Source organism: Platichthys flesus, chromosome 15 (genome assembly GCF_949316205.1).
Source record: "Platichthys flesus chromosome 15, fPlaFle2.1, whole genome shotgun sequence".
In the NCBI taxonomy this organism is placed as follows: Eukaryota; Metazoa; Chordata; class Actinopteri; order Pleuronectiformes; family Pleuronectidae; genus Platichthys; species Platichthys flesus.
Window position 1 is genome coordinate 464,549 of NC_084959.1, and position 25,785 is coordinate 490,333.

General features: G+C 46.7%; 2 protein-coding genes and 1 long non-coding RNA gene across 4 annotated transcripts; 2 read left to right on the forward strand and 1 right to left on the reverse strand.

Annotated features, from left to right (window-relative positions):
• On the reverse strand, positions 1 to 18,718 carry LOC133969334 (uncharacterized). Its single transcript, XR_009924197.1, has 3 exons — positions 18,655 to 18,718; positions 2,127 to 2,246; positions 1 to 2,041 (listed from the first exon to the last, which is right to left on the reverse strand). It is a non-coding gene; the product is annotated as an uncharacterized LOC133969334 (long non-coding RNA).
• Positions 1,369 to 6,593, forward strand: LOC133969331 (olfactory receptor 8G17-like). Its single transcript, XM_062405743.1, has 2 exons — positions 1,369 to 5,401; positions 5,538 to 6,593. The coding sequence occupies exon 2, from the start codon at positions 5,542 to 5,544 to the stop codon at positions 6,475 to 6,477; it is 936 nt and encodes a 311-aa protein (XP_062261727.1). The 5' UTR covers positions 1,369 to 5,401; positions 5,538 to 5,541; the 3' UTR covers positions 6,478 to 6,593.
• On the forward strand, positions 18,456 to 25,718 carry LOC133969328 (Na(+)/citrate cotransporter-like). Of its 2 annotated transcripts, XM_062405737.1 has the most exons (13): positions 18,456 to 18,473; positions 18,674 to 18,861; positions 19,971 to 20,099; positions 20,360 to 20,496; positions 21,111 to 21,382; positions 21,739 to 21,916; positions 22,014 to 22,136; positions 22,230 to 22,442; positions 23,021 to 23,124; positions 23,395 to 23,516; positions 23,826 to 23,987; positions 24,067 to 24,204; positions 24,287 to 25,718. In XM_062405737.1, the coding sequence occupies exons 2-13, from the start codon at positions 18,748 to 18,750 to the stop codon at positions 24,413 to 24,415; spliced, it is 1,821 nt and encodes a 606-aa protein (XP_062261721.1). In that variant the 5' UTR covers positions 18,456 to 18,473; positions 18,674 to 18,747; the 3' UTR covers positions 24,416 to 25,718. The 2 variants fall into 2 exon arrangements, with proteins under 2 accessions (XP_062261721.1, XP_062261719.1); XM_062405735.1 differs by lacking the exon at positions 18,456 to 18,473 and having other exon boundaries at positions 18,531 to 18,861.
• The last annotated feature ends 67 nt before the right edge of the window (positions 25,719 to 25,785 follow it).

The window sequence follows — 25,785 nt, forward strand, 5'->3', positions numbered from 1 at the left end:
CTTGGAGAAAATAGAGGCCTCGTGTAAGGGGCCGAAAGCAGCATCGATCAGGGGGAGTGGGTACTTGTTTTTACCGTAATTTGGTTAAGCCTGCAGAAGTCAATGCAAGGCCGTAGTGAGCCATCCTTCTTCTTTACAAAAAAGTAATCGGCTCCCACCGGGGATGAAGAGGGCTTGATGAGTCCCCCTGCAAGGGTATCCTGGATGTACTTCTCCATCACCTCCCTCTCGGGCTTGGAAAGATTATATAGACGGCTGGACAGAAACGTGTGTCCCCGAATTAAATTGATTGCACAATCATAGGGTCGGTGAGGGGGTAGGATAAGGGCCTTGTCCTTACTGAACACCTCCTGGAGGCTGTGGTATTCTGGGGGAACCTGAGATAGGTCTGGAGGGGAAGGAGGAGGTGACGGTGGGAAAGAAGCTGACGGGCTGGCTGAACGGAGGCAGTTGGCATGGCAATGGGAACTCCAACCAATCACTGTGCCTCTCCTCCAGTCGACATGGGGGTTGTGGAGCTGTAACCAGGGCTGTCCCAGAACCAGGGGGGAGTGAGGTGAGGAGATGACCAGGAATTGGATGGTCTCTCGGTGATTCCCTGATGCCACTAGGGTGAGGGGTTGAGTCTGGTGGGTTATTTCAGCCAGATGACGACCATCCAAGGCACTAACCTCTGTCGGTCTTGGGAGGGGAGTGAGAGGAAAGTTGCTTTGAGAGACTAGATTTGTGTCTATGAAGTTCTCATCCGACCCGGAATCCACCAGGGCCTTGAGGGGGAGAGAGAATGTGTTGGTGACTAGTCTTGACTCTAATAATGTTCTGGAGGGGGAGAAGGACGTGGAGGACTGATTGTGGCTCACCAGGATTCCTCCTTTACCTAATGAGCCCCCTCTTTTGGCCGGTGGGAACAGATGGAGAGAGTGTGACCGGGCTGACCACAGTACAGGCACAGCCGTTCCCGGAAACGCCACTCCCTCTCAATGGCCGTGAGCCGGGCCCTCCCGACCTGCATGGGCTCCTCAGTGGAATCCCGGGAAGAGGAGCTGAGTGCAGGATATGTCGGAGGTGGATTGACTGAGGTACGGGGAAGTGAAGCTGGGGCCTGCTGGCGTCCTGCTCGCTCACGATTTCTCTCCCTAAGGCGGTTATCTAACCTAATGGCTAGAGAAATCAAATCGTCAAGGGATTCGGAGTCATTTTTAGCTGCCAACTCATCTTTGATATTATCCCCTAAGCCGTGAGAAAATATGCTCTGTAGGGCGAGCGAATACCATCCGCTCTCCGCAGCGAGAATGAGGAGCTCAACGGCGTAATCCGCCACTGAGCGTGTCCCCTGTCGGAGCGAAAGCAAGCGATTGGCTGCCTCCTTGCCCCAAACTGGGTGGTCAAAAACCTTTTTCATTTCAGTTTGAAACTGGTCAAATGAAAAATTAAATTGTGAGTCTCACAACAAAAGCTATTTTAACACGGTCACTATCATAACTGCAGGGCTGATGATCAAAAACAAGTGAGCATTGGAGCAGGAAACGCCGACAAGACCCCAACTCACCGGAGTAGCGTTCAGGTGTGGGCATGTGGGGATCACGGGTGGGAGCCACAGTAGGGTCGGAAGGCGTCGGGGTGGATGATTCCTGCGAGGAAGATGCGGAGGAGAAGTGAAGCCGTGTGAGCATGGTCCCAACGGAGTTCACGGAATTAACAAGTCCTTGGAGGGTCTGGTCTTGTTGTCCTATCAGGTTCCCTTGCCTCGCAATGGCGTGGCGGAATTCGTTTGTCTCCGTGGGGTCCATTGTTTAATGGCCAGTTCGTTCTGTTACGATACGAGACCGTTGGACCCCAGAGCGGAGGCAAACACAGAGCACGGAGGTGGTGCGTTCAATGACGTTTATTTAACGTGGGACAAGGTAGATAGACGGGGTGCTGATGGCTCCGGGAGTTCTTCAGCGCAGAGGAGAAGCAGGAGGCCAGGACGAGGGGGTGCTGATGGCTCCGGAAGTTCTTCAGCAGGAAGGAGAATCAGGTGAGCAGGATGACGGGGTAGCTGCAGGACAGGAGAACAGACCCGAGGATTAACGGAGAGAATAACCACAGGAGAATCTGACTATGAGCCGAGAACGAGAAACTACCACTGTAGTGACAAGGACGATCTGGCGACGACTCTGCGCCCAGCCAGGGCAGATATAGTGAGCAGTTGATGAGTGCAGGTGCGCCTGGTGAGCCGGGTCATCTAGTGAGACGAGCTGCACCTGCGGGAAAAGGAGAGAAGAGAGGAGGAGGGGCACAGAGAACTGTGACAGATACGCTCTTCATTTTCTGATCCTCCTTCTATAATCACACTTCCATCAATTTCATCTTCATCACCCTCGCTCTCCTCTTTCACCCCCCTGTCTCCCAATCAAGTAAAGACCTTGGTAACCTCCGCCCGCCCGACCACCTGCCCCCTTGACCCCATCCCTTCTCACATTCTCCAGTCTATTGCCCCTGACCTTCTTCCTTTTCTTACCCATCTTATCAACACTCGTCAACTGGCTGTTTCCCTAATTCTCTGAAGGAGGCAAGAGTAAATCCTTTCCTGGAGAAATCCACCCTGGACCCGTCTGAAGTAAATAACTACAGACCCGTCTCTCTCCTTCCCTTTGTTTCCAAAATTCTTGAGCGTGCTATCTTTAATCAACTTTCCTCCTATCTTAACCACAATAATCTTCTTGACCCTCACCAGTCTGGTTTCAAGGCAGGTCACTCGACTGAGACTTCCCTCCTGCAGTCTCTGAGCAGCTTCACACTGCTAGAGCAGCCTCTCTCTCCTCTGTCCTCATCCTTCTAGACCTCTCTGCTGCATTCGACAGAGTGAACCACCAGATCCTTATTTCCTCCCTTCAGGACCTGGGTGTCTCAGGCTCTGCTCTCTCCCTGCTCTCTTCCTACCTCATTGAACGCACATATAGGGTAACTTGGAGAGGATCTGTGTCTGAACCTTGTCCTCTCACTACTGGGGTCAATCAAGGTTCAGTCCTTGGTCTTCTCCACTTCTCTTTGTACACCAACTCTCTTGGCTCTGTCATTCACTCACATGGCTTTTCCTACCATAGCTATGCTGATGACACACCCTACTGATCCTGTCTTTTCCCCGATTTGAAACACAGATAGCAGCACGAATCTCTGCCTGTCTGATTGACGTCTCTCAGTGGATGACTGCACACCATCTAAAGATTAAGCTTGACAAGACTGAACTTCTTTTCCTTCCAGGGAAAGACTGTCCGCCCACGACCTGACTATTAACTTTGACAACTCCTTGTAAACCCCCACTCAGACTGCTAAGAACCTGTACGTGACACTCGATAGCCAACTCTCCCTCACTGCCAACATTACTGCAATAACACGGACCTGTAGATTCATGCGGTACAACATCAGGAGAATACGCCCGCTTCTACTGTAGAAGTGGGCATAACTCCCTCCTGGCAGGTCTACCTGCTACTGCCATCCGACCTCTGCAGCTCATCCAGAATGCAGCAGCTCGACTGGTTTTTAACCGAAATTCACTCGCACTACTCCGATCCTCCGCTCCCTTCACTGGTTACCAGTGGCTGCTCGCATCCGGTTCAAAACACTAGTACTTGCATTTCATGTTGTGAACGGATCCGGGCCAGTCTACATCCAGGACATGGTCAAACGTTACACCCCAGCACGTTCACTTCACTCTGCTTTGGCCAATTGGCTCGTTGCTCCTTCACTGTGAGCTAATCACAACTGTTTGCTGTCCTGGCTCCTGATTGGTGGAACCAGCTCCCCATCGACATCCGTACATCAGAAAGTTTACACATCTTCCGCCCAAATTAAAAACACACCTCCTTTGACTATACCTTGAATAAAAAAAACTTTAGCACTTAAATGGCACTTACTTATAGCCCTTTGCAGTTTTGCTTTATTTTGAAGAAATTGTACTTTCTTGATTGTTGTTGTCCTGGGTCTGTACCCTTGGGGTTTTATGCACTTATTGTGAGTCGCTTAAAATTTAATATAATGTAATGTCTACCCGGGGAGAGGGCAGAGCACCTTAACCCTGCGAGCTATCGCTATCCGGGAAGCCGGGGACCCGGGCCGTCTCTCCCCGGAGCTTGTGAGATGATGGTGGGGGGTGGTCCAAGGCCAAGTAGCGAGACTATGACGTATTTTTGGGTCGTAATCCCATTCGATCCCATCTAGCATATCGTTTCTGACAGAGAGGAACCACAACAAATCGCAGGAGTTGTTTTTTTCCAGAGTTTCTGGGACGATAGACATGCCAGATACCCAAATTAACGTGTAGAAGCACTACAAAAGTGGAATTTTCATAATATGTCCTCTTTAGAGTTTAAGATCCATTTATTCATCCCAAACACATGCACAGACATGCAAAGGCACACTCATGCAGGTAAGGAAATTTAATCTCTGTTTTTTACCCATCTGGTGCAGGACAGATTCCTGTATTAGTGTGTAATACTAATACAGGACGCTATCACTTCCTGTATTAGTATTACACACTAATACAGGAATCTGATGATGAGCCAATCACATTGTCTTTCAAAATCATTGACAGTTGATTATTTAAAGACCTCATCAGTTCCCCCCTGAAAGACAAAGAATCAATGCTTAAGTCGCACCCACTTTGGGACTTGAATCCACTACCTCTGGGTTACTGTCCCTCTGCTCTACTGCCTGCACCACCTAGTATTTATAGATCTCACTGCCCTCCATTCCCCATCTGGCCCCCCCTCCCCCAGCGCGTGTGTCCCGAACAAAAGTCTCTAACTCAAAATCTATAACTAGAATTACAAGGCTTGGACGAACAAATATATATCTATATTATTGTTTAGAGTCATAAAACAAATCATCACTGTCCCTGTAACTGATGAACAGCGCCTCCTGCAGCCACACATGGTGAACTGTGCTGGTCTCTGTGTCTGATGAAGTGAATCAAATCAACCAAACTGTTGAGAATTCTTCATGTTTCACAGTTTCCTGCTGAATACTGGAGATAAACTCTGGTTGTTGATAACTTCAGAGTGTTTCTAACTGATCTCAGTTCAGCTTCACTCTTCAGCTGCAGCTGGTTGTGTCTGTGACTCTCAGTCAGTTGTTCTCTCAGGAGATGGAACCCACTCAGCAGAGTCACAGAGAACAGACGCTCAGGGAGAGAAGAGGAAACTTTCTCTTGTTCACACTCACACATCAAACTCACTTCATCCAGTTGCTGCTTTCAGGTAGAAACGTTTAAACGTGACCTCTGAAGTTGTTCAGGTTAATTCCCAGATGATCCGAGGTTCCTGCCCCTGGTGACGACTTCTCTATAAAAGTGAATCCAGCTCCCGGCTTCAGCAGAAGTTGGTTCTCTCTGTGTTTGATACCTTCACAGAAACTGAAGGTAACGTTCATCTGTTTTCATGTTGTCTCATTTAAATCCTCTTTCATTTCTAATGTTTCTCCTGATGTATGGTCTGCAGTTAGAACTCTGTTTATTTAAACTATGTGAGCCCTGATCCGTGAGCTTCTGTTTGCAGGTTGATGGAAAACTTCACGTTGAACAGCGACACCCTGCAGCTGGAGGGGTTAAAGGTCACCCAGGTTTCTGTCTACCCTGTCTTCTTCTTCTTCTTCCTCTCCTACATCGTCATCAACTTAGCAAACATCGGCATCCTGGTGCTGATTTTCATAGATAAGAACCTTCACCAGCCCATGTACCTGCTCTTCTGTAACCTGCCTGTCAATGACATCATGGGAAACTCCATCATGTTGCCCGGGGTAATGTCGGACATCCTGCGTCCACCCTCCGAGCGCCTCATCAGCTACTACGAGTGTGTGCTGCAGGCGTTCACCACGCACATCTACGGCACCACCTGTCACACCATACTGATGATCATGGCCTTTGACAGATACGTGGCCATCTGTAATCCTCTGCGTTACGCCGCCATCATGACCAGCAACATGGTGGTCAAGCTGACCGTGTCTGCCTGGGGCGTGGCCTTTGTTCTGGTGGGGATTCTGCTGGGTTTGACCATAAGACTGAACCGATGCAGGACTCTGATCATGAATCCTTACTGTGACAACGCCTCGCTGTTCAAACTCTCCTGTGAGAGTGTGTTTATTAATAACATCTACGGCCTCACCTTCACCGTGGTCCTGTTCTCAGCTTCTATCGGCAGCATAGTTCTCACCTACGCTAAGATCACAGTCGTGTGTGTGACCAGTAAAAACCAGTCTCTGAACAGTAAGGCCCTGAAGACCTGCAGCACTCACCTGTGTCTGTACCTGATCATGTTGTGTAGTGGAATGATTGTAATTATTCTGCATCGCTTCCCTCAGTACTCCGACTACAGGAAGCTGTCGGCCATTCTGTTCCACGTGATCCCCGGCAGCTTGAACCCCGTCATCTACGGAGTCCAGTCCAGAGAGATACGAACGTTTCTGTCTAAACTGATTCACTCCAGGAAAGTCTCATAATTCTCTCATAAACACAGTGAAGTTTAAAATATATCATTTAGAGGAAACCTGCGTCTTCTCTGTTTTTATCTTTTCATCAATGAACCTTTTGTTTAAAGTTATAATGATTCAGGAAAATAAATGATAACAATTTTTAGTTTTTAATTAACAAATTAAGTATCATTTTCATTGTTTTATTGAGAAACTGCAGATTCAGTCTTTATTGAAGTAAATGTTTCAAAATCTACATGTTACATTACATTGTACTTATATGATGTATAGACAATAATAACTGAAAACATTGACATTTATTACTATTACTGTTATAATTATCAACAAGTACCAGCAGTGTGAAAGTGTAATAATAATATTGTCATGTCTTCACACCTGGACTCTTATTAAACTTCTAATCATGTTTGTGTCTCCACATCGTCCATCTGATTTATGTCATTGTGATTCTAAAGCAGCAGCTCGTGATCTTAGAAGTGTGTGTGTGTGTTTGTGTGAGTGTGTGTCTCTGTGTGTCTGTTCACTGACCCTGTAGAAACTGAAACTCTCTTTTTTAAATCTTCTTCTTAATGATGCTGAAGTAAAACCACTTTAATGTGAGGCTGAAACCAGGAGGTACAAAGGCCAATGCATGCTTCTGCGTTTTCCGGGCCCCTTATGTTCTCACTTGCGTTGCCCAATTTTTCTAACTATATGTTTCGGGTCCCAAGATTGGGACCACAGCAGAAAAGATAAATCTGTAGACAACAGGAAGAATGCACAGCAAAAATGACACGATGCATCCTTTTCTTTACCCAGACTGCATCTGGCCTGTGGGCGGAAGCTACCACCAAAGACACAGTACGGGGTGCAACTGCTGCCGTGCCAAATGTTCTGCCCGGATGCTGCGGTTATTAATAATCCGGTCATTCAAAAATAGAATAATGATATTATTAAGAATATCCTTAAATTAAAATTTCTATTAAAGTAAATAAATAAATTAAATTACTATTAAAGTAATTAAATAAAATATTTTGGGGTGTACCACAAACAAAAAGTGGCTCCCGTCACTTGCTATTAGTAACACAGTTTTCAATAACTCACAATAACTTTCTAAACATAAAATATAAAGCTTATAATTACTCAAAACTTCAACATGAAGGAACATTAGTAATGATAAACATATGTACATTTAAAGTGTCTATCGAACATTCAATAACAGTGGATAGGATAGGTGATTGGCAAGTATTTAGGATATATGATAGGTTTGCCCTGCTTGTATCTTATTTCAAAGTATAAGTCTGAAAGCTGACCAACCCAGCGATGTCCTGTTGCATTAAGCTTAGCCGTGCTCATAACGTAAGTCAGGGGATTGATACCGGTGGAGATCGTGAAGTGAGGGGCATAAAACAGGTAGTCCCTAAATTAGGGTTAGGGTCAGGGTCACAAACTGTCACAAACTGCCCACTTTAAGGCTAAGCACTCAAGCTTACCACTGTGGAGATGATAACTCTGCTCTGCTGGTGTTAACGTGCGAGACCCATAACCAATCACCCTCATATTTTCGTCCTGTTTCTGGTAGTGGATTGCTCCCAGACCTTGTTGAGAGGCATCGGTGTGAAGTATAAAGGGATGGTTGAAGTCTGGGTATCCTAGCACTGGTGGGTTGGTTAGAATGTCTATTAGGCGCTCAAGAATCTGCTGGTGTTGGTTATTCCATTCCACGGGGGTACGTGAAAGCAATTGAGGCCCCTTTGTTTTCCCCTTGACAGGCTTGGGTTGTGTTGAATTGGGCTTTCCCTGAAGCAGCTCATATAGTGGTCTTGCTATACGTGAGAAGTCTTGTACGTATGCTCGGTAATAGCTAAGGAAACCTAGAAGCCTCCGAACATCTCCTACTGTTTTAGAGTTTTCTCCTTCAATGCTTGAACTGCTTCAACATCTTTTGGATCTACTCTAACCCCATTGGCAGACACTAGCCGACCAATATACCTGACCTCTTTGCGAAATAACTCACACTTTTCTGGCCTCAACTTAACCCCGTGGCGCTATAGAGCTTGGAGTACACGGCGCAGCACCTCAACATGCTCTTCGAAAGACCTTGAGAAGCAGAGGACATCATCAAGATACGGGATGCAACACTTATCCCTCAGCGTCTCAAGCATTTCCTCCATGCTTCTTTGGAAGGCTGCTGGTGCATTTGACAACCCGAACGGTATTCTGATCCATTCGTATAAACGCCAAGGAGTCCTGAAGGCAGTGAGATGTCTCAAACCTTCTGCAATAAACCCTTGGTGGTAGGCTTTGCCCTGGTCTAAGATGGAAAGCCAGCTATAGCTCCCTGTTATGTGCAGATCTGCTCCTTGTTTTGCAGTGCTCCTGGAGCTCCTCCTTCAGCCCCTCCCTCTCCTCGTCACCTGGCACCTGCTGCTGCCTTAAAAGCCTGGGAGGCTTCACTCATGGCCCTCTCTTCAGGCAGGGCTGGATCCCATTCACCAGTCTGATTACCAAATTAACAATAAACCCAGTTTTCTTATAATTAATCCTTGTTTGTCTACTTTATGTTACTTCCGTCGAGCCGGGTTGTAACATATTGGGGGCTCGTCCCGGATCAATCTGGATGAGTTATTTTTCTTCTTGTCATGGTGAGTATGGTGAGCATTGAATCTGAGTGCTATGATTTTAAGTTGTGAGTGATCTCCCTGGTTAGTTAGGGAGTGTGCCAGCTGGGCAGAGCAATCTGTCCTTCCATCGGTGCACTATTTGTTATATTTACTTATTTATTTTTTTTCGAGGTAATCCTGGGTGGAGACTTGTTCTCTGGTGGGGGCGAGCATTTCAGGGCCTTGGTCACATGGCTGAGGTTAACTGAATTTTGCTTTAAAGAGGCCTCGAGCCCGGCACGCCTCAGAAGACAGTTAGGGTTAGTTTGAAGTAAGGCAGGTACCAGGGGGCTTGCTTAGATGATCATTTGCACTCGGAGGCTTGCTCACTGTGCTCAGCAGTGATTGATTTGTAAAGTTATTTGAGTTAGTGACTGCTTTATGGGGACAGTTGTGGTAACATGTCCAGGGTCCTAACTTTGTTTTGTAAAGCTTGTGGATTTGTCAGGTGCGGTGTGTGGGGTGTCTAGCTTGACCTTGTGGGCTACTTTTCCCAGAGGTTGTTGTTGCCTTGGTCTTGATTACCAGCAGGGTCCATTTTGGTAATGGGTTTTTATGGGTAATATTTTGTGCTACTTAGTAGCTAGATGGGAGTTACTAGGCCTATCTCTGTGATCATGGTTTCAAGAATCATTTAGTAGAGAGAATTTGTGTTAAGCTGTAGTGTTGGATGAGGTGTGTATTGGGCGTACTGGTTTAAGTTGAAACCTTGGGTAGCGGCGATTGGTGTATTTTGTATGTTTGGTTACTGAAGTTATCTGGTATGGAGGCTATCGATGACTTTATTAGTGCACCCTCGGAGGAGTTGCTTTGTCAGCTCACTAAAGAACAGCTCCTTAGCCTTGCCAGCCATTATGACATTGAGATTGCCAGTGGTGATAAACGTCTTAAAGATAATTTAAGAGAAGCACTTAAGACTAGCCTAGCAGAAGGAGGCGTCTTAAAGCCGTCTGCTTTACCAGCATATCAGCATCAAATGTCAGATGCTGTGCTGGAGTTCAGGTTGAAGGAGTTGGCGTTTCGAGAATTAGAACTAGAGGATAAAGAAAAAGAGCGTATCCTTAGGGAAAGACAAATGCACCTAGAACATGAGCGTTTCCTAAAAGAGCTTGAATTTAAGCATGCTGCTTTGAGCTCATCCAGTTCTGCCTCGGCTCAGTTTAATGTAGCAAGCAACATCAGACTAGTACCTCCATTTGCTGAGAAAAATGTTGAGAGGTACTTCGCTCATTTTGAACGAGTGGCTACTGTGTCAGACTGGCCAAGACATGCCTGGACATCGCTTTTGCAAAGCGTTCTGGTGGGAAAAGCACAAGACGCTTACACTGCTTTGAACATTGAGGATATCAAGGACTATGAAAAAGTTAAGGGTGCTATTCTAAGAACTTATGAGCTCGTTCCTGAGGCGTACCGCCAGCGTTTTAGAGGCCTCAGTAAGCTGGATGAACAAATTTATGTTGAGTTTGCAAGAGAAAAGGAGATCAGTTTTAGCTCTTGGTGCAAGTCACAGAAGGCGGAAACTAAGGAAGATCTTAGACAATTAGTTCTGCTGGAGGACTTTAAAGATTGTCTGCCTACTGCCGTGTGTACTTATCTCAATCAGCAAGAAGTGACCACTCTTGATAAGGCTGCTGTTCTAGCAGACAAGTTTGTATTGACACTCAAGGTAAACTTTGATAACGACCAAGGTGAGCGAAAAGGAAGGACTGGTTTTAATAGACCTCGGTTTCCAACCACTTCCTCCACCAGCTCAAAACCTCCTCCCACCGTTTCTACAGCTTTCACTAGAAGATCGGCTACTCCATTAGAGAGGACTTGTTTTTATTGCAAGAACAGTGGTCACTTCATTGCAGATTGCCCTGTCTTGAGTAAGAAACAAGAGTCTTATAAGCCTGTTGCCTTACTAAAAACTGTGAAAAATAGTGCTGTCATCCAAAACATCGACCAACCCGCTCAAAAGAGTGAGCTGCCTGGTTCTTCGTCTTTCCTTATGGATGGTTTTGTGTCTCTTGTCACTGATCCTTCTACCAAGCAACCGATTAAGATTTGGAGAGATAGTGGAGCTTTTCAGTCTCTGATGCTACAGGACCTCCTACCGTTTTCTGACCAGTCTAAGTTGGGTTTTAGTGTCCTCGTCCAAGGGTTTGGGGGGGGGGGGGGTATCTGTCTCTGCCTATGCATAACCTTACACTTGAAACTGATCTTGTTTCTGGGGAAGTAGCTGTAGCTGTGTGTTCAAGCATTCCCATTAAAGGGGTGTCCTTCATCTTGGGAAATGACCTAGCTGGTGGTAGGGTGCTTGCGGCTCCTGAGGTTGTTCCTTTTCCTGTAGTGTCAAAATGCCCAGATGATCTTGAGAAGCAATACCCAGAAGCATTCCCTGTCTGTGTCACTACCCGTGCCATGTCCAAGAAGAAGATACAAGACAAAGAAGCTGATTCTGATATTGCACTGTTTGACACATTTTTGGCGAAGGGTGACATGTTGGGATTTGGTAAAGTGTTTCCCTCTGGTAACAAGCTCAATTGTGAGCAGGGGGGAGATGAAACCTTATCTTCTCTTTTTGACCAGGTTGTTCCTGATGATGAGATGACAACTGTGTCTTGTTGCTATTTTGTAAACAATGTTGTGTTAATGAGAAAGTGGACTTCTCCAAAACTGTCCTGTCATGATGATTGGAGTAGTGTGTTTCAAGTGGTAGTGCCAAGTGTCTATCGTCATGATGTCTTGCAGTTGGCTCATGATCATTGTCTTGCTGGTCATATGGGGATTAAGAAAACTTTAGACAGAGTGCTGAGACATTTCTTTTGGCCTGGTGTGAAATCTGATGTTGCTGAGCATTGTAGAACATGTCATGTGTGCCAAACTATTGGTAAGCCCAACCAGAAGATTCCCCCAGCTCTGTTACATCCTATCCCTGCCATAGGAGAGCCTTTTGAGCGTATCTTGATTGATTGTGTTGGTCCCCTTCCTCGTACCAAATCAGGTAACCAGTACTTATTGACAATCATGTGTACAGCTACCCGGTTTCCTGAAGCTATCCCTCTACGTAGAATCACTGCTTCAGCCATTTCCAAGGCCCTTATTAAGTTCTTTACAGTGTTTGGCCTGCCAAGAGTTATCCAGACCGACCAGGGTTCAAATTTTATGTCCCGTGTGTTCTCTCAGATTCTCCAGCAGTTGTCTATTGAGCACCAGACTTCATCTGCTTACCATCCAGAGTCTCAAGGGGCCCTTGAGCGGTTTCATCAGACCCTAAAGTCCATGTTACGAGCCTACTGTAAGGAGTTTGAGAGAGATTGGGATGAGGGAACCCCTTTGCTCCTCTTTGCAGCTAGAGAGGTCACTCAAGAGTCCCTTGGCTTTAGTCCAGCTGAACTGGTGTTCGGTCATACTGTGAGGGGCCCTTTGAAACTTTTGAAAGAGAGATGGTTGGCAAACCAGTCCCCCGCCACAAATTTGCTAGACTTTGTTTGTAATTTTCGGTCAAAGCTGAACAAGGCATGTGAGCTGGCGAGGCAGAACTTGGGGGAATCCCAAGGACGGATGAAGGGGTGGTATGACCAAAGGGCAAAGCATAGAGCGTTCTCTCCTGGTGACAAGGTGTTGGTGCTGCTGCCACTTCCGGGGTCTGCTTTGCAAGCTCGATTTAGCGGTCCATATGTGATTAAGCGTCGGGTGGGTGAGTTGGATTATTTGATAAAGACTCCAGAACGAAAGCGTAAAACACGTCTCTGTCATGTTAATCTGTTAAAACAGTACTGTGAGAGGAGCCAGGCTGGGCTCTCAGGGGTGAAGACGGTTGCTGTGCTGAGCACTTTGATTTCTGTGGGTGAAAAGGACATTGATGGTGTTGTTGAGCGTGGGGTCTCTCGTACTAGGCTTCCGAACTCAGAAATTGTAGCCAATTTGGAGGCCCATCTGTCTTATCTCGAGTCATCACATCGGCCCGACGTTATTGAGGTTATTTGTAAATATCCTGCCCTGTTCTCTGATGTGCCTACTTGTACCAATGTTCTCCAGCATGACATTGATGTCGGGGAGGCTGCACCTATCAGGCAACACCCTTACAGGGTAAATCCTGAGAAACGCCAGCTGATGAGCAAAGAAGTGGATTACATGTTGCAGCATGGCATTGCAGAACCTAGTGCTAGTCCATGGAGCTCCCCGTGTTTGCTGGTTGATAAGTCAGATCGCACACCTAGATTTTGTACTGATCTTCGCAAGGTAAACTCTGTCACAAAGCCTGATTGCTATCCTCTTCCCCGTCTAGATGATTGCATTGACAGAGTAGGGTCTGCAGCTTTTGTCACTAAGTTAGACCTCCTGAAAGGCTACTGGCAGGTCCCTCTTACTCAGAGAGCTCGTGAAATCTCTGCCTTTGTGACTCCAGATGACTTCTGTCAGTATACAGTTATGGCTTTTGGAATGCGAAATGCACCTGCCACATTCCAGCGGCTTGTTAACCTGGTGTTGAAAGGGGTTGCAGATTGTGAAGCATACCTTGATGACATAGTTATTTATAGCTCCACCTGGTCTCGGCACATAGCTCAGGTGGAGGAAGTATTTGGTAGGCTGGCTGCTGCCAATTTGACTGTGAACCTTGCCAAGTGTGAGTTTGGACAGGCCACTGTGATGTATCTAGGGAAGGTTGTTGGGCGGGGGGTAGTCTGTCCTATCGGCGCTAAAGTAGAGGCCATTTGCTGTTTCGGTGTTCCTACTTCTCGGCGTGAGCTGAAACGGTTTCTTGGCATGGCCGGCTATTACAGAAGTTTTTGCAAGAACTTTGCTACTGCGGCTGCCCCCTTGACTAGCTTACTTAGCCCAAAGGTCCATTTTGTGTGGACAGAGATGTGTCAGTTGGCATTTGAGAATATGAAGGCCCTGTTGGTCAGTGCCCCAGTCCTGGCTGCCCCTGACTTTAACAGGCCATTTAAACTGGCTGTCGATGCTAGTGATGCTGGGGTTGGTGCTGCCCTACTTCAAGACGACTCGTCAGGGGTTGAGCATCCTGTTTGTTATTTTTCAAAGAAGTTTGACATTCATCAGATGCATTATTCTACCATTGAGAAAGAGGCCTTGGCTCTTATCTCTGCTCTGGACCACTTCGATGTGTATGTCTCTTCCAGTCAGGTCCTGGTGGTCTACACCGACCATAACCCACTCGTGTTCATCGGCAGAATGAGGAACTCCAACCACCGGCTGATGCGATGGAGTCTGTTTCTGCAGGGCTTTTACCTGGAAATAAGGCACATCCGTGGAAGGGACAATGTGCTCGCAGATGCCCTTTCAAGGTCATAAGTGTCAGAAGCATATGTGATGCAACATTTCGATTTATTTTGGTGTTAATTTGTTGTGTGTAACTTGGCGGTTGCCTAGAGCAACCGTTTTAAGGGGGGGGGGGTGTTATGTGCAGATCTGCTCCTTGTTTTGCAGTGCTCCTGGAGCTCCTCCTTCAGCCCCTCCCTCTCCTCGTCACCTGGCACCTGCTGCTGCCTTAAAAGCCTGGGAGGCTTCACTCATGGCCCTCTCTTCAGGCAGGGCTGGATCCCATTCACCAGTCTGATTACCAAATTAACAATAAACCCAGTTTTCTTATAATTAATCCTTGTTTGTCTACTTTATGTTACTTCCGTCGAGCCGGGTTGTAACACTCCCAAGCGAGTCAATCAAGTCCTGAATACGGGGATGGGGATGTCTGTCTGGCACGTTTTTTTTTTGTTAAGCAGTCGGTAGTAAATACAAAGGCGCAATGAACCATCTGTCTTTCTAACAGAAACAATAGGGACGGCATATGGCAACTTAGACTTTACAATCCATCCTTTCACCAACAACTCCTGGATGTATTCTTTTACTTCCTTGTACAGTGGCTTAGGAATGGAAGCATAAGCTTTCTGAACGGGAATGTCATCACTGAGCCTGACTGACATCTGGAGAGAGGGGATGCATCTAATGTCACCGCTGTCTGAGGAGGTGCTGGCGGCTCCTCCTGCAGCACCTTCTCAACTAGATGTTGTTGTTCTAGCGTAAGATGACTGAGGTCAACGGGTGGTCGCCACGGCTCATTTGTGAGAACCCTGGGGGCAGAGACTCTATGGACATCAGCCCTTACTGTTGTAACCTGTGGTGTCTCTACTTGTGGTGTCATTGTCTTACCTATCTCTATGACTTCCGCTACATGTTCGATGGAGCCCAACAGAGTTCTCTTTGGCAGGGTTATTTCATGCTTAGTGTGATTGGAGATGGGCACATGAACAAAAGGCCACCTGTTCTTACTGATCTCTAAGAGGCCTTCCCCCACACTAAGCTGTTCTAAGCTAGTACTTTCTTCTGGAGATTCATATAGGACAACAGAGTCAGAGGCGTTGAAGCTAGGTGGTATTCTGCACGGTACACGTAATGTTTTTCCAGATGGGATAGTCACATCTTCCCTGACTACTCTGATTTTTGCCAAACTGTGGTCTGTCGTCTCTTGGGCCTGGATGAAATTAACCATTGCTTCGGCTTGTTCTTCTCCAAGGGCTCTTCGAAGGAGACCTATAATAGTGGCTTGTGCATCAGTCGAAGACTCTTGTCCATTTATAATTTCCTGGAGAACATTAGCTCCTAATAAAGGCTGTGGGAGGCTAAGCTGGCTGACAAGGAAGGGGACCTGAAATGCAGGGTTTGGATTGTCGTTTCCAGTGAGGTTAACTGTAAGCTCCACCCATCCATCATATGGAATTGACTGTCCATTGGCCGCATATATATTGAGGCTTTCTCCTTGGTCAAGGAGTTCTTCTAGTGGTCGTGCTGGGTGAATGGGGATACATTTCTCTCTCCACGACCTGTCAATGATGCTTACTTGATGCTTACAGCCAACAGCCCGATGTCCTGGGTCCCCACATACAAAACAGAACTGGTTACATTGTCTAAGCCAGTGATTTTCAACCAGTGTGCCGTGAGAGATCGTCAGGTGTGCCGTGAGAAATTATCTAATATCTAGTGTTGCACCGAAGTATCGGCCGAACATTGGTAGCAGCCGATATTCGCCACGTTTACCGACATCTGCACATCGGTAATAAACTTGACTTTCACGATATCATTGGTATTAGCGGTTAAACCGCTGGGCACGTGCCGTGGCTGGGGGAGCAGTCGCCCCGTCGCCCTCCTCTCCACGCCGCCGGAGACCCGGCGTGCGGCACGCCTCTACGTTTTTTTGGGGGGGGAGGTCCTCTTCCGCGGTGCCTCACGGCGTCAGTGGTGCGGGGGCTTTCTTTCTCTTGGACCGCGGGGTGGTGTCCCCCGCCGGTGGGCCGTTGGAGTGGACCGGGTAAGGCGGTCGGCGGCGGCGACTCTGGACACGTGTCGGCCCTTCAATTCAGCAACGGCGCCCGCTGGGGAAACACTCCGTTCGCGCGGAGGGGGGTGGGGGTGGGGGGGGGGGGGGGGGCTCCGCCTAGCAGCTGACTTAGAACTGGTGCGGACCATGGGAATCCGACTGTTTAATTAAAACAAAGCATCGCGAAGGCCCGCGGTGTTCTGTTCCTGTGAAACCCTCCCTGACTCCCTCGTCTATTTGCTTACAGATACTGCTATATGTGATGTCAGAGCTTTGGTCTCCAATCTGCCCCCCATGTATCTTAAACTCCCTACGCTGAAGATAGGAGAGGTCCTTTAAAGAAACCATCCTCTCAGTATCGATCGTAGCTGGGATAAAACCTGTCATTTGGTGTGGCCTGGGCGCACCTAGACTGTGCTGTGCTGCATTTGCTATATCTTTGTGGTGCTGTAGCCTCTTGCCTAGCTCATCATGCATTACTTGGAGCTGGACGACAGTTTGACTGGTGGTGTCTGGGCTACGGTTAGTGTCCTGTATGTTCTGGACTGTGGCTGCTGGAGTAGCAGTATCGTGTCTGGTGTTTGAAATATCACTGATAGCGTCATGTGACCCAGGAGTTTGATCTATGATGTTATCGGATGTAGTTGTGAGTGTCTCATGTTCCTGAGTTACCCCATTTGTAATGACAACTGTAGTACGAACATTAATTATCTCACATCCCAAATCACTCAACATTAACAACTGACTCATTCCCCCATCCTCAGAACTGAGTAAAGTATCAGAGTTAATATAATCAAATATATATTCAACACAAACTTCTTCATCGTCGGACTTCAGGTCGGTTGTACCTGGATTGTCCGCTGCGATGTCCCGTGCCAGCTGGTATCTGTCGCTGCCCGAGAGTTTGAACTTCTTTTTGTTGTTCCATACGAGTTCTTTGCGTGCGGTGGACATGATGTGTGCGATGAAACAGCAGTGCGGTTCCCTTGGAAGAATGAAGACCCTCCTTGGACTCTGATCTCCCCTCTCGGACACCCACCAGCTGTTGTCACGGCTGCAGTCACGTCACCTCGCCTTGGCCTCGTGGTTCTGATATCACTGGATCTGCTCCCCTTGATGATTCTTGTGGAGAGAGATCCCGGACGAGCCCCCAAAATTTGTTACGGGACCCAAGATTGGGACCACAGCAGCAAAGTTAAATCTGTAGACAACAGGAAGAATGCAGCAGCAAAAATGACACAATGCATCCTTTTCTTTATCCAGTCAGCATCTTATTAAAATATAACACAATTTACAGTACAAACATTAACAATATAGAACTAATAACAGTCTGTGTTTATCGGAGCTGATCTATACAATATGTAAAGTATACAATATATTTATCATCACCCGCCTGCAAGACGACACGCAGGTAAAAAATAAACAACTTACAGGCGAATGTAGCCCCGCCCACCTAGTGGCACGAGTGTCTCCCGCCTCACTGCCCAGCAGAGTTTCTCCGTTTTTACAAATCTAAATAAGTATCAAATATCAAAACAACATTAACATAACTCAATGACACCCGTGGTGATCATGGGAAGCTTTAAGAGGTAACGTAGGTGACTCTCACTCACTACTGACCTGTAGACAACAGGAAGAATGCACAGCAAAAATGACACCATGCATCCTTTTCTTTACCCAGACTGCATCTGGCCTGTGGGCGGAAGCTACCACCAAAGACACAGTACGGGGTGCAACTGCTGCCATGCCAAATGTTCTGCCTGGATGCTGTGGTCATTAATAATGCGGTCATTAAAAAATAGAATAATGATATTATTAAGAATAACCTTAAATAAATTTACTATTAAAGTAATTAAATAAATTAAAATTACTATTAAAGTAATTAAATAAAATATTTTTGGGTGTACCACATATAGCCAAAGCTCTGTAAGCCTCACGCGGCCCGCAAGGCTGTGATTGGTCTGCTTACTACTTCCTTTCTGGAGTCACATTTCCAACACAACTGATTTCCTTCTGTGTGTTGACTCTGCACTGTCCGATAACTTGTGAGTGTGTGAGTGTGTGTGTGTGAGTGTGTGTGTGCGGGAATGTGAGTGTGTATGAGTGTGTGTGCGTGTGAGTGAGTGTGTGTGTATGAGTGCATGTGTGTGTGTGTGAGTGTGCAAGTGAGTGCATGTGTGTGAGTGTGTGTGTGAGACAGACAGTGTGTGTGTCACTCACACTTACATGTCTTGTCGACCTGTAGGACAGAGGGAGAGCAGCCGACAGAGAGAAGCTTTCACCTTCACCGTTCTTCTGTGATCTTCTTCTTCTTCACTCATGGCCGTTCTTCCTCTGAGGGTGAAGATGTTGCAGCAGGTCTGGAGGTTGAAGGGCGTCTTCATCCTCGTCTGCAGCCCGTTCATCCTGCTGCCGCTCGCCATCAGCACCAGGGTGAGACTCCTTCATACAACCAGTTCAACCAGTTCAACCAGGTTTCATTGCTTTCCTGATTTTGTGTTTTTGTGTTTTCGTGTGTCTCTGTCTCTGTCTGTGTGTTTGTGTTTGTGTGTCTGTGTGTGTTTGTGTGTCTGTGTGTTTGTGCATCTGACTGTGTGTGAGCGTCTGAGTGTGTGTGTGTGTGTGTGTTTGTGTCTGTCTGTGTGTGTGTGTGTGTGTCTGTGTGTGTCTGTGTGTGTGTTTGTGTGTGAGGACGTCATTGACTGGTTTCAGAGCAGTGAATAATTCCACAGGTCACTTTCACACTTCCTGTCACTGATTGATAGCTGAGTCTGAACAGTTTGAAGATTCACTTTGACTTTGATCTGTTCACGTCTGTTTCACGTGGACAGATTCATTTTACACTTTTTAACAAATCCTCATGAACAAATTCACAAAGTGATTTTCAGATTATTTTCCATTTAGTGATGATGTTGTTTTCTGAAACAGCTGCTTCTCCTCCGACGTCCAGCTGTGAACACCTGGAATAATAAATCTGAATTAATCATAATCTTATCCCTTAAATTAGAACAAGTCAATTCTATTCAAATAAAATTAATAAATCCTGTTTCTGTTCAAGCTGTTAAATGATTAATTAAGAATCAGAGTAAAACAGTGAAGGTCTCCCAGAAACCCACACTTCATCATCACAGCATGTGTGTGTGTGTGTGTGTGTCTGTGTGTGTGTGTGTGGGGGGGGGGGGGTCTGTGTGTGTGTGTGTGTGTTTGTAAGTTTGTGTGTGTTTATGTAAGGGTCTGTGTGTGTGTGTGTGTGTGTGTGTGTGTTTGTAAGTTTGTGTGTGTGTGTGATCGAGACGTCCAATTTGTGACACACATGTAGAGGATCAAACTAAGCAACACTTGCTCTTTTCTTTTGTTTTTACAGTTTCATGATTCATATTGTGTGTGTGTGTGTGTGTGTGTGTGTGTGTGTGTGTGTGTGTGTGTGTGTGTGTGTGTGTGTGTGTGTGTGTGTGTGTGTGTGTGTGTGTGTGTGTGTGTGTGTGTGTGTGTGTGTGTGTGTGTGTGTGTGTGTGTGTGTGTGTGTGTGTGTGTGTGTGCAGGAAGCTGCCTGTGCTTATGTCATCGCCCTCATGGCGGTGTACTGGTGCACTGAGGTTTTGCCACTGGCTGTGACCGCGCTGCTGCCGACCATCCTGTTCCCCGTCCTCAGCATCATGGAGTCCAAAGACGTACAGACGAGCAGACACACACACAGACTCACAAACACACACACACACACACACACTCTCATATAACACACACACACACATTCACAAACACACATACACACACACACACAATAACGGATGTTCTTGTTCACTAGTTCACTTAGTTTTTTTCTTTAGTTCTGATGTAACTTTATCAGTTTAGATCTCACACTGATAGAGACTGAATGTGTGTGTGTGTGTGTGTGTGTGTGTGTGTGTGTGTGTGTGTGTTTGCGGTGCAGGTGTGCATGCAGTACCTGAAGGACACCAACATGCTGTTTGTGGGGGGGCTGATGATGGCCGTGGCCGTGGAGCAGTGGAACCTCCACAGACGCATCGCGCTCAGAGCTCTGCTGCTGGTCGGAGTGCGACCCGCTCTGTGAGTCACATGACACCAGCTGACCTTTCAGAATAAAACACAGATGTTAATGTTTTAAGTCACTGAACATCACTCGAGAAAATAGACTAAACAGATTCAGGTCAGAGACGGTAAACAAAGATGGACGACGCATCTTCACGTCCTACTGTTGTATAAGAATGAAGCCAGAAGCCGCCATCTTGTCGTGATGACGTAAGTTGCAGTCAGAGTCTGTGCAGTAGTGATGGGGTGGAGCCGTGGTATCGAGGTCCCGCCCCCATACACATTTGACCAATCCTGAGTCAGTCTAAAATGTCAATCATGATGTCTCAGCCTGTTTTTATATCACTAAATATCTCTGAAATCTTTGACAAACATTTATTTTTTAGTTTGGTCCAAGTCCCATCTGCTAACATGGAGGAGGTTTAGGATCTATACTACAGCCAGACACCAGGGGGAGATAGAGATGATTTGGCTTCAAATTGGAGGAGATGTCATGTCATCTTTATTTTCCGTCTGTGTCACATCCCCTCAGCTTGACTTTGATTGTAATTTAGCACGTTAGCACGTTAGCATTGTGCGGTAGTAATGGCTGCTTCTGGTTGATTCCAGTCTCGTCTCTGTCCGTCTCGCAGGTTGATGCTGGGTTTCATGGGAGTGACGGCCTTCCTGTCCATGTGGATCAGTAACACGGCCACCACCGCCATGATGGTGCCCATTGTCCAGGCCGTCCTGGACCAGCTCCACGGACAAGTCCAGCCCGACCCTTCCTCCAAGATCCAGAGAACGACTGTGGTTCCACATCCGGAAGAAACCATCAGTGATCCAGACAACATGGCCGCCGACCACGAGATGACCTCCAAGGGTGAAACAGACGACGTCCAATCACAGGACAAACCTCCGTCAGGTGACTCACAGGCCGTGAAAAGGAACTTCTCTACAAAGGGTGGAAATATTTTTTTGAGAAAATTGTATTTTGTGGAAGAAAATTTAAATTTCCTGAATGATATTGTGATATTTCTAGAAACTACATTGATTAAAAGATCAAGATTATGATTATAGAGGACAAATACCTTTTAATAGGATGAGAAGATGTTCGTAAAGAATAAAGGTGAAAGTATTAAGATCATTTAATTACATGCTGTTTGATAAAAAAACATTAAATAATATTTTTTGTGGATGTTGCGTCTCTGTGTTAACATTGTGTTGTTGTGTTGATGTTGTGTTACCATTGTGTTAACCTGGTATGGTTGTGTGTGGCAGTGTGTGTGAGTGTGGACAGCTGCTGCCCCCCCCTGGAGGTTGTGAGCGAGGTGGAGGACGAGTCGAGGTCGATGAGTAAGGGCCTCCTGCTGAGCGTCTGTTACGCCGCTAGCATCGGAGGCATCGCCACGCTGACAGGAACTGGACCCAACCTGGTTCTGATTGGTCAGATGAGCCAGTGAGAAATGACAGACACACACATGAACGACACACTGACACTGTTTGATGGAGTTTCAACACTTCCTGTCTGTGAAACTCCACTTCCTGTCTTGCAGGCTCTTCCCTCAGAACGGAGACGTGATCAACTTTGCGTCGTGGTTTGTGTTTGCGTTTCCGATCATGGTGCTGATGCTGACGCTCGCCTGGTTCTGGCTGCAGTTCCTCTACGTCGGCTGCAAGTGAGTCGCCCTGACGGCACCAGCCCCGAAGTAAGAACGTTAATCTTCCACTTGTTCATCGCTCACAGATTCGTACGTTGTGTTATGTCACAGCCTGCGGAAGACGTGGGGCTGTGGCGCTGTCCAATCAGAGAAGGAGCGAGCTGCGTACAACGTGATCAAGGACGAGCACCGCGGCCTGGGGCCGATGAGCTATGGAGAACTCAGCGTCCTGGCGCTTTTCATCCTCATGGTGGCGCTGTGGTTCACACGAGACCCCCGCTTCATGGATGGCTGGGCCACTCACATCTTCAACTCCAAGGCCGAGTGAGTTAACAACAAAAAGTAAAGAGTGTGTGTCTGTGTGTGTGTGTTAGTGCGAGTGTGTACGTGTGTTTGTCTGTGTGTGTGTAAAGGTTCAGCTGAGGAGGAATGAATGAACTTTGCTTCTGGACAAACTCTGAACAAACATGAATGTGAAGCACAAACACAGGAAACGAGTTCAAACCAGTCGACCTGCTGAATCCAGAACGGAGGTTTACTGGGTCAAAGGTCGCAGAGGAGACCTTTCTTTATGTGACGGGTCAGTCTCAACAGGAGGGTCGGGCCCCCCCACAGGGCCCCCCACAGGGCCCCCCACAGGTCTAACTGATTTAACTTCGTCCAGTAACTGCAGAAGTTGTTTTGAATGAAAGGTCAAAGGTGATGGAGGCACAGAGTGATTAAGAGGTGATGTGGAAACACCGTGTGGTCGCAGAGTGTAACTACACAACCTGTGGTGAACCCTCATTCAGCAACTGTTGCATCATGTGACCAAACGTCAGGAAGTGAACCAATGACTCCGCCCACCGAACGTCATCACTACATCGAGTTTAATTACACAACTCTGATCCCCCCCCCCCCAGGTTCGTCACTGATGCGACCGTCTCTCTCTTTGTTGCTGTGTTGTTGTTTGTTCTCCCCTCTGAGCCGCCGAGGTATCTCTGCTGCTGGAGGAGCTGTGACACAGGTAACACACACACAGACACACACATAAATACACACACACGCACACACACACACACACACATAGGGAAACACACACACACGCAGACAGACACAAACAGATAGACAAACACAGACACACGCACACACACACACTGACACACACTGACACAGGAAGACACACACACACGCACACACACACAGACACACACACAAACAGACAATCGTAAGTGAACACCAGTCAAAATGTCCTTGCTCTATAGGGTCTGTGCTTAAAATGTCTTTGTCCAATCAGAGGCGGAGGTGTGGAGAGGCCCCGCCCCTCCTCTGCTCACCTGGAAGGTGACTCAGGAGAAGATGCCGTGGAGCATCGTCCTGCTGCTGGGGGGGGGCTTCGCTCTGGCTAAAGGCAGCGAGGTGAACCTTCATTCGGAAAATGTGTTGACAACTGAAGAACTAGTTTCTTAGAGAAGTTAGAAACATTTCTTAAAACTGTGTGTGTGTGTGGGTGTGTGTGTTGTGTTGTGTTTTGTGTGTGTCTCCCTGTGTGTGTGTGTGTCTCCCTGTGTGTGTGTCTCCCTGTGTGTGTCTCCCTGTGTGTGTCTCCCTGTGTGTCTTCCTGTGTGTGTCTCCCTGTGTGTGTCTCCCTGTGTGTGTCTCCCTGTGTGTCTTCCTGTGTGTGTCTCCCTGTGTGTGTCTCCCTGTGTGTGTCTCCCTGTGTGTCAGGAGTCAGGTCTGTCCCTGTGGCTGGGGGACCAGATGTCCCCCCTGCAGTCCATTCCTCCCTGGAGCGTCTCCATCGTCCTCTGTCTCCTCGTCGCCACCTTCACCGAGTGTGCCAGCAACGTCGCCACGGCAACACTGTTCCTGCCCATCCTGGCCTCCATGGTACGACACCGTGAGGGGGGGGGGGGGGGTGATGTGCTAATGGTAAACCTGATGAAGTTGTATTTGGTGTTTGACTCAGTCTCAGTCGATGGGTTTGAACCCCCTGTACGTGATGATCCCGTGCACCCTGAGCGCCTCGTTCGCCTTCATGCTGCCGGTGGCCACGCCCCCCAACGCCATCGTCTTCTCCTTCGGTGTCCTCAAGGTGTCCGACATGGTGAGTGCTGGTTTTGTCGAAGGACGATTCAGATTTACCCATGAAGTTGAAATGATTTCCACCTCCTCTGCGCCCCCTGCAGGCTAGAACAGGTGTGGTGATGAACGTCATCGGGATCGGCTGCATCACTCTGGCGATCAACACTTGGGGGCGTGTCCTGTTTTCTCTGGACTCGTTCCCGTCGTGGGCCAACGTCACTGCACCGGTGTAGACGCCGCTGCTCGTAGGACGCTGGTTCCTCCTCCAGCTTGTGACGCTGCGTCTCAGCCACCGGAGGCAGCGTCTGCTCCTCAACGCTGGTCAACAGCACGGCTCCAAAACCAACAACGCAGATTCTTAACTGAAGCCCAGAATTAACGTAACAGTAACAAAGGTCTAATACAAATTTATAGGGGGAATATCTCTAGTATAAAGTTAGATTTCCACTCAGTGCCTGTAAACAAAGATGGACGACATGACAGCTCCCACAGCCTCTGGATCGCCCCCTGGTGGCTGGCTGCAGTATAGGTCATGAACCCTATCCAAGTTAGCAAATGGGACCAAACCAAAGAACCCGAGCTCTGACTATAAATTATGTCATCACCACAAGATGGCAGTGTTCATATCGAAGATATTTGGGTATATTTCTGGAGTGGAGACATCTTCATTTAAAGTCTGTCTCGTTTGATGCTAATGCTAAAACACGCACAGGAAGTGGTGGGACGGTTTCCTTTGAACCAATGGAAAGTTTAAAACTTGAAACCTCTTTGAGAAACATTTCTGTAAAAATGAACTCAGTTTTAAATGGATTTATTTATATAAACATTAACATTAAGTCATATTTCATTTGCTTCTTTAATTTGTTGTGAGCCATATTCATAGAATCAACACTTCCTGCAGATGTTTCACAGTTAAAGCATGAAACCCACAATCTGCTGCTACTGTTTCCAGCTCGTCTTGTTTACAATGTCTCTGCTGAAGCCAAAAATAAAATAAAACATTCATCCAAAATAAAATGGAAATTTGAAAAAGTTATAGATTTCATTGTATATGTAATAACATATTAAAAGTACAAAGCAGATAAGAAAAGATTGCATCTTATTGATGATTAAATATTATTTTACATCATAGTTTAAATGGATTTTAGGGTTAGGGTTTGGTCAGGTCTTCAGCAGAGGGAATAAAGTTAAATAACTTAAATATATTTTTCTCTGTGAACAATTAACCTCAAATATGAAGACCTATAAAAAGTAAGAGCTTTAGCAACTGTAGTTAAAGTTGATTGTTTATTCTTTATTTTCTGCTGAAGTTTTTCTGTGTCCGTGAACAAACAGACTCCAGCTGTGATCCCTGTGAATTGGAATGAATTCATCAGTCATTAGATAAATACATATTGTATGTTTTCTATTGTTTTCTATTCAAACAAGAGTTTTATGAAGTAACATAGTTTTATGCACTGTACATTTACTTCTTTTGTATTATCTGTTTTCTAACAGTTTTATTTGGTTTTAATAAACGTGACTCTTCAATGTGAAGTAATGAAAGACTTTTTATAATGCAAAGTTATGATTTTTTTAAATATTTTCTATTCCTGCACGAACT